General features: G+C 32.1%; 1 protein-coding gene across 1 annotated transcript in view; it reads right to left on the bottom strand.

Annotated features, from left to right (window-relative positions):
- Positions 1 to 455: 455 nt before the first annotated feature.
- Positions 456 to 9131, bottom strand: part of LOC117167385 (adenosine deaminase 2-like) — a 30147-nt gene continuing 21471 nt past the window's right edge. Inside the window, exons 4-5 of the mRNA XM_033352273.1 lie at positions 5351 to 5671; positions 456 to 1705 (exon numbers count right to left, since the gene is read on the bottom strand). Of these exons, the coding sequence (XP_033208164.1) occupies positions 1285 to 1705; positions 5351 to 5671 (742 nt within the window). The 3' untranslated portion in view covers positions 456 to 1284. The remainder of the gene's footprint in view (positions 1706 to 5350; positions 5672 to 9131) is intronic.

Genomic DNA, 9131 nt, shown 5'->3' with positions numbered 1-9131 from the left:
GCCTTGGAGGAGATTATGTTGAGAAATAAAAAAAAAATTCTTAAAAACGTTGTTTTTCTTGGTCAGGCCGGAAACTTATCAATCCACCCTCGTATTTATATAATTCAAATTCAGCGCGCTAACAGTGAACAATCGGGTTGACGACGTGACGCAAGCGCAATTTAAAAAGTTCGCAAGATTGGGGATACTGAGCTCCGTTGGGATCATTGACTTCACGAGAACTCGTGTAACGTTCGATTACCTACCAAAGAAGGAACAATCGTGACCTTGTTCATTGCTGTCTAACGCACTGACGCCTCGTGTCAAATGCATATAGCAATAAAAAATGAAAATCGTGACAATTGAACTTAACACTATCATTTAGAAATGCTATATTAAGGATGAAAAATCTATTTCAAACAGAAATTTTTTATTAACATAATAAAAAGTTCATACAAGAATAGGAAAGACTTTCATTCGAGACATTTTGATTAACATGTTTGCATTTTTTTATTTTGACTTCCTCTATTAGGAAGAAAAGTCCTCATCAAATGAGCACCATAAAATGGGAAATTTAAACAAAGTGTAAACACTAGATAGAATTCACAGCATCTTATATCTATAGTTCTATACATAATTGTCAATATAATTTCTAGAAATATCTTTAAATTGTGTGAAGTAATTTCTTTCAAACCGTACTTTGGTAACCCAAAATTAGTTTTTAAAAAGTAAAACAAAAACTGGGGGTATGCAATGTTGCAGGTCAAGCGGCATAAAGTTAAGGAGGGTATACCAAGCTGAAGTAAGCTTTCCGAGATGAATCGCATATATCTCTGGCGGAATCCGCTAGGGGCAGAACGTTACAGGCTTAGAGTCACGGAAAGTTTAGCTCGAGCAATTACAACGCTTCTTATCCCCAGTTTTTTTTTCCGTGAACGCACACTAATCCATTCTGGAAGAGATAAAAGTGATGCGATCACAAGAACCTTTACATTACAGTCAAATCTGGATTTAGTGTTGGTTATGGGACTGACGGTGACCATAAATTCAGAGGCTAAGAACTGTTTTGCCTCTCTCCTGTTTCTCCCTATTTTTCACGCCTGAGTAAACATCGAAATTCCCCCGCAGCAACCCTCATCGATCCTTCCGGTACGGCGTCAATTCTCGGTAACACTAAATCCAATGTCACTAATTTCAGATTCGACTTACTTGATCTTCACTTGAACATGCAGAACAAATCAATTTCAAGAAATATTCTATTTTTAAAAATCTCTTCATTTCGCAAGACTAAAAATTGTACTCTTTTTAATCAACACTATTATTAGACAGTCGAAACTCTTTGTTTTCCATTTCAGCTACATCGAGAAGGAAATCTTCCCACTGTTTTTGGAAAATCTGGATAGCTTTTGACTGTTCTTTATCACTCATTGTACTGTATAAAAGTGAATTTATTGCTAGTTTTTTTAGTGCTCTGAGATCAGAACTACCGGACATTAGACCCATAAATGCCTCGTAAAAATCGTAGCTCAAAGCTTTTGCACCCCAGAGACCAGGATCGTCAGATGAAACAACTACTGGATAATTTTCTGCGAATAAAATACTCGCTGGATGATTTCTGAGGTCGTCAACGAGATTTAAAACTTGGTTCGAAATTGGATTTACTTCAATTGCGATCTTCTCTTCCAATACAATTTCCATTACTTTGGGATGTTTCAGTAAGGCATAACTGAAAAATAGATAAAATTTAATTACTTTAAATGTATATAAATATAAAAAACATGTTCGACAATTGATGAAAATATAACATTATAAAGTCATCATCTACATCGTAAATCATATAACTTGTTGCGGTTTTAATACCAAATTCTTCTTTGAAAGATAATAGTATGAAAATTTTACAAATGATCGTTAGAGAATTCCAAAAAAAATGATATTTTGGCATCATTCTGTAGAAAAATATGCATAAAAACATCATATTTTTTACATTTTTTGAAATTACTACACTGGAGCTTCGATTGAAGTAGGCTCAATTTACGCCTTCTGAGAAATTCTACCACGCCGGTTTCAGGCTGAGAGCCTGAGAGAGGGAGTGTTCAATCAAGCGTGAAGCACCAGAATCCTAGGTTTTTCTGGATAAAAATGCAACTATTTATTTGGAAATCCAATAATTTCGTTAAAAAGTCATCATTTTTGGAAGAAAATTTATCTCTTTGGTTGAGAAATCGTCTTTTTGGGTTAAAAAGAATGTATTTTCATAGAAGATTTCCTTCTTGTTTAAAATTTTTATTTTGGTCTTAAGAAGCCAACTGAAACCTTTTTTGTATACAGGTTCGACTATTTGTTAGGCAATTTGTCTTTTTTATTTAAAAATTCATTTATTTCCCTAGATATTTCATCTTTTTGGGATGAAAATACACCCGTTTAATTGAAAATTAATCTTCTTTACTTAAGGATTTAAGTATTTGGGTTTAAAGTTTTGGTTGGGACAATTTGTGAAACAGTCTTTTTTTTTGAAAATTCATATTTTCAGTTGCAAATTCACCTCTTTGGTAAAAATTTGACCTATTTTATTAAAAACTGATCTTTTTTAATTGAAAATGTGTTGTTTTTTTTTTAATGAAGATTATTCCTTTTGGTTTGAAATTTAACTATTTTGTTAAAAACTAATTCTTTGGGTGAAAATTTATAATTTCTAATTGAAAATTCGAATTTTGTACAGAAAGTTCTTCTTTTGGCTTTAAGGTTCAACAATATTTTTTTCTTTTATGACTGCAAATCTTTCTTTTTTGACAATTCGACTTTTTGGTTTAAATGTTATCCCTCAAGGTAAAAAAGCAATTTTTTGTTAAAAGTAAATAAATTTGAACATTTTAATGTGATGACATGAATGCATCTAAAAAATGCTAACAGTAGAAAATATGCTAATATCCATAAATTAAATTTTTTGCAATCAGGGTTCAATTTAACATAAATTCCGAAAACATTTGAAAATTATCAGATGCGAAAATGTCAAAATAGAGTCCTAATAGAATATTTGCAATAAGTATTTTGTTTGTAACTATTCGGGTACAGCCTAGAAAATCTTCTATAGCTAAAAGAATCGCACTCAGTTCAGAGGTAATAAATAGTGTAAATAGTGTCGAAAACTAAACTTCTTTGTTAAAAATTAGGATTTACAGTTTGAAAAGTCAACAATTATTTTATTTTTATGAGTACTCTTTCTTGGCTTAATGCTGAAAATTTCTGAAAATTTCTGAATGTCTTGTTAAAAATTAATCTGTTTAGGTCGGAAATGAAATTTTTTTACAGATTTTCACTGTTTCGCAGAAGATTGATATTTTTGGCTCTAAAATTAAACACTTTGAAATTTTCGTTCTTAACTGGCTAACCAATTTTTTTGCTTGAAAATTTAATCATTTTTAAAAATTTTATTCTTTTTTGAGTAAAATACAACTTCTGTTAAAAAATTAATCTGTTTAAGTTGAAAATAAAATTTTTTGTTTAGAACTTAACTGCCTTAAAGAGTATTTCTTACTTCAAAATTCAATAATTTTTTAAATGTTTGTTCTTTATTGACTAACAAATTTGGTTTTAGTTGAAAAATCTACTATTTAGTTAAAAAATCATCTATTTGTTTGCAAATTCATCTCTTCTTGTAGAAAATTTATCTTTTTCGTTAAAGATGCATCTGCCGGGTTAAAAAATAAATAGTTTAGGTTGAAAATAAACTATTTTGTTAAAAATAAGTTTTTGTTATTAAATCCGACTGCTTTATATTTAACATTGAAGTTTTTTGAAAAAGCAACTGTTAAGTTTTTCGTTTACAAGTTATCTTTATGGTGAAGAATTCTACTTATTTTTTCAAAGTTGAACTACATTCTTAAATGTTAATTTTGTTTGGTTAAAGATTCATCAGTTCAGTTAGAAATTCTTTTTTTTTTTGAACATTTTTTTAGTTGGTAATTAACCTATTTTTGGGAAATTCTAAGTATTAGGAAAAAAATTTTGTTCAAATAATCTTTAAACAATTACATTTTTATTTTTTGATTTTGAAGATTCCTAAATGAAAATTAACTAATTTTATGATTTGGTGCCAAATTAAACTGTTCTGCAGAAAATTATTTTTTTTTTTAATTGAAAATTATTATTTTATATTAAAATTTATCTAGTGTTATCAGTTTTATCAGTAGTTTTATCAGTTTTATAAGTTTTTGGAACGTGAAGGGTCATTTACAAAGTAATGTTTTACGTAGAATCCGAATTCGGGGTCAGAATTGGCCTATCACGTCAGGATTTTAAGACATTTGAGTTTGATTCTGTACAGAAGACACAAAAATGTTTGGTATTTCAACAACCCCGAACACCCCCAAGTACAAATTTTCGAGAGAAAACACCCAGTAGAAAATGTCTGTCTCAAAGTATTTAAAGCAAATGCTGAAGACATAATGGGACATACCTCGTAATTTCAAATTGGCATAACTTGGTAAAGAAAAATGGTAATTGAACTCAGCGACTCTCAAATTAAAGAGAAACAGCAGTACTATAAGATATAACTAAAGAAAAAATCCCACAAAATGTTGTGTCTTCTGTACTTAACCTCAAATGTAGTCAAAAACGCCATTTTTGGATACATAACCCCAAATATCTTAAAATCCTGACTTTCCAACAACAAAACCATGTTGGTCTGTGTTATTTTTTATTTGAAAATATTTTCTTGATTAGAATATCTACTATTACCTCTTTTGTTAAATGTTCATCTATTTTCGCTGAAAATTTAACTACTTAGTTAAAATTTGAATTATTTTATTCATTCTTAAGAAATAGTAAGATTTGAATTTTTTTAATAATTCAATTCTGAAATTTTGAAATAAAAATAAATAATAATTAGGGGAAATCTATTTAATTTTTATTAATTTTTTATTGATTGAATTTTTATAGGTGCATCATCTACCAACGTCACTAGCGACTATACTGTAGGGTTAATTATAAATGGAAAGGTATTTAAGGGACAAAACCGAAACTTTCTGCAAACACAATTAGCTTTGCTTTCTGCCGTGGGAATCGAACCCGAGCCAGCGTGGCTACCAGGTGTGTTGAAACAAAAGGCAATCACGATACTATCTATTTTTTACGTTCACCATTTTTTGGTATTTTGTGATGTGAAGACTTACCAATTATTTTAACCAATTAGTGAAAGTATATGAAATATTTTTTGAGAAAAAGTAAAGAAATAGTGGAGTTAGCGGACAATTGCGAGAAAATTTTCACTTTCGTGTATTTTTTTTAAATAACAAAATAGTGCGATCGCTCTAAAAAGTTGTAAATAGTGCCAAGTGTGGTGATTCCGAGGCCTTTAATTAAAATATCTTACCCGTGTCCTATTCTCTTGGCATTTAGTAAAACTGCATCAATTAAATTTTCATCAGTACTGAGTCCATACCAATCAGTTTCACCTGCATGAAAGAAGAATGGCATTTTTTGCCCAAGAACTTGTAACTGCTCTGCAAACTCCCTCAAAGTCCCCCCTTTTTCCTCATGCCCAACCAAATCGAATCCAGCAAGAAATTCTGGAAACGATTCTTTAATCAGTTCAGCATTTTCTATATGTTTCTTCAATTCATTCTGGTTAAGATGCCTCATAGGTGCATATATTATTTTAATACCCAAAAAGTCAGGATGTTCTGCAACGAATCTGAAATCATTTACAAAATTTATCACATATTTTTAGAATAAGTTAATACAATTTGTTATGAAGGTTTGGAGAATTCCTTGCGTTGGCCTTCAAATTAAATCCATACCCTCCAAATGTAAACTGAATTTGCACTCATTATATTCAAGTTCCAATGTACACAATAAAAGAAAAAGAGGGAGAAAAAGGAAAGAGTACATCTAAACCAACATCTCTCACTCTTTCCTTATTATTTCTTCATCTGTTTCATACTAACCGGAGTGCCATGTTTTGAAGCCAGTTTAGACATCATCAGGGATTATTTTTTAGGAAAACTACCTGTGTCAATAATTGAAACTTAGATTGATTAATTTTCTCATTCTTGCAGAGCTATTTCAGCTAAAGGAGGAACCAAAATTGATCTTATGGTAGTTTCAAATTTATGTTTATAAATATTCTTGTTACATTTGAAATATATTGAATGAAATACTTATTTTACATGTAGGATCCGACTTCGTATCCGTAATCTTTAAATATTCCACAATTATGACCATTTTAAAAAAGACTTATTAAAAACTTTAAGAAATTTGCCTAGTAGGGTCCTACCAGGATCCGTAGCCGGATATCTTGATAAGATATGACATCAGATCCGAAGTAACTTTTATAATGATAATTTGCGAAAAAACGGTTCCGGCATCGCTTCCAACGCTGAATCCGGCACGGGCTGCGACTATGGTTCTGGCGACTGATCTTATTCGGATACGAATCCGAATCTTAAGGCGCTTCCTCAGGCTTGACTTTTAGTCCATTTGTTGCAAAGAACAACTTTCCTCTACAATTATGAATTATTTCATATAATATTTTAACCACCTAATCAAAAGCGCTAAATACAAACTCAAACAGAGAGTTTTTTCGAAAAATGGTCTTATTGTTGGTTTTTTTAAATTAAAGTTATGTTCTACGGTGACCACGTGACCAAACCAGTCCTCGGTTATAAAAAAAAATTTTGTGTTCATCATGTCAATTTGTCGCTCTTAGAGGCTGTAATAGAGGCAATGAAACAATAAATTGCATTTGCATATTCCATTTAAGTAATACTTTTAAAGCAAATGATATGAATAAAAAGTAAATGTGTAAAATTGTTTCATTTTTTTGTGGTGCTCACTACGTCCATCAGGATTGAGACATCGTATTTAGAATTCGTAAGACTGAATAAAAAGCAGTAAACAACGTTTGTATGCATCAATATGTTTATGATTTCTGCTTTTGAGTAAATTTGCAACTAAAAGAATAAAATTTGTGTTCTTAAAATAAATATAATTTATTCTGATAAAGAATACGACGGAGAAGTTTGCATTCGTTTTAAGGATGTGTTTCGTTCGGAAACTCAGTTGTATCTGTCCGCCTCCCCAAGTTTTAGTGCACTTGGGGGGTAATTTGCCCTTACACAAGGTGTGTCGAGAGTGTCTAAAGCTACCTGTGATTGGTACAGAGAACCGCCATCGATGCCTATTAGTACAAATTCGGAAAACCTAAGATTTTTCTTTAGGAAAGGTCGAAGACTAAATCCTAAGTCGTTCCATAGAAGCACGTCTGAACAGTAAAACCTTTAAGCTACAAAATTAGAAACAATGGTCAGCTTTACACCGACGAGCGGAAGGTTAGCTACACGCGCGTAGAACTGTTGGGTGGAGCAAAATTTTCGTCCCGAAAAGATCTTGCAGTAAGGGTTGCCAACTTTAATTTTGATGACCTACGTTGCCGACAGTTTCGATCAACTAGCGTATTTGAATTCTGTAATTTGGCAACACTTCTTTCACTCCCCTTACGAGGCGAAAATTTCGCTCTCGCCAACAAATTTAGGCGCGTGTAGCTAATCTTTCGCTCGTCGCGTCGGTGTAAAAGTGACCAATCTTATAAACTTAATTGAGGATTACAGTTGTAAAAGTGAAAAATCTAGTAACAGTTTCAAAGATTCTGACAATTTTAAAAATCATCTTAAAAGGTACTTCAGTATATTTTTGAAGGCTGTATATGCGCACTTTTCTTGCACACGCCGTTCAAAATAAAGAAGAGTGTGATATCTTTTTTGACATTTTTTTCAAGTGTTCTATCACCAATCAAGGGTCCGATGGTGATCATTCAAACAATTGTGGCAAAGGAAAGTCTTTTCAATTTCGATATACCTATCGTGAGGCGATATTTTTTTGGCAGAATGACATGCAAATGGCATATGATTTTCTTTACAAATTGGACATGCCTATTTTGTATGAGGGTCTTTGAAATCAATAGAGATTTTGAGGTAGGATTGTGCTTGTTTGAAATTGAAATGATACCTAGAGTTTGATTGATTTAAATCACTTTTTTGACATGGAATCTGTTTATGACTTAAACGGGACAAGTCTATGATTGCGCGTTGTTCAAGAAATGTAATCATGTCCTCTAACGAAGGAATGTTTTTACCTTTAAAAGATTCTTCCTATATTTCTTTAGTGTAAGTATTCAGTTTGTTTTTAATAAAATAAACAAGAAGAGTTCCCATAATTTTTCTTCGTCTACAAGTGATTTAATAGCTCTGACTTTCTTTTGAACATTATCGAGAAGTGTACGGGTTGAGAATTCCTTTGACATGAGCGGAGTTCCGAATAGAGATTTAAAATGATTTTCGACAATAAATCTCTTATTATCATATCGTTTTTTTATAAGTTCCCACGCTACCGAATAGTTTTCCGTTGGTGTTGTGAAAGAACCGATTAATTCCCTTACTTTGCCCACTAAACATGCCTTTGGATAATAAGATTGATGTAAATCTGGAATTGCTGGATTGTCGTGACACGCTAACTTGTATGAATCGTAAAAGGTAACCCAAGTGTCATAAGAACCGGCAACTGTAGGAATTTGAAGCTTTGGAAGTTCAAAACGCGACGAGGATAAAAATAACGCCCTGTACTGTGGTGTGGAAGATATGGACGGTTTGAAGCCTGCTGCAAGTTTTTAAAGATGTCTTTTAGCAAGACCGCTTATCGCGTAAAAACTATTTTCAAATTGTACCTTTTCTGATTCATTTTCCGCGTTTTCGTCTTCAGTTACGGCTAAATCATCGATTTTTTCTTGGACTACATTGAGTTCGTCCCAAAATGACAAGTGTTTATTAAACCTGTCTTCTAAGTCAACTACTTCTAAACATGCGTGATCTACAAGATTTAAAAAAAAAATTTCAAACTGAGTTTCCGGACGTTTTCTGAAGCTCGAAGCTTTTTGATTTCGTTAGCTGGGTTTCAGATATGATACTAATCGCGAGATTTCAACTTCCTAAAAATACGATTAACAAATACTTCTGTATTGAGATTATAGCATAACTTAGGAGTGGAGATTACAATGTTTGGAAATGAGATTGGAACTCTCTGATGTCTGACGTCCTCGATGACCGTGGTGAAAGAAACCAGAGCTTAGAACCAGGCTTGGTCAACTCTGTGGAAAAGAA

The sequence above is a fragment of the Belonocnema kinseyi genome, chromosome 2 (genome assembly GCF_010883055.1).
Source record: "Belonocnema kinseyi isolate 2016_QV_RU_SX_M_011 chromosome 2, B_treatae_v1, whole genome shotgun sequence".
NCBI lineage: Eukaryota > Metazoa > Arthropoda > Insecta > Hymenoptera > Cynipidae > Belonocnema > Belonocnema kinseyi.
The sequence above is the reverse complement of the archived record's forward strand: the minus strand, read 5'-3'. Positions and strand labels throughout refer to the sequence as shown.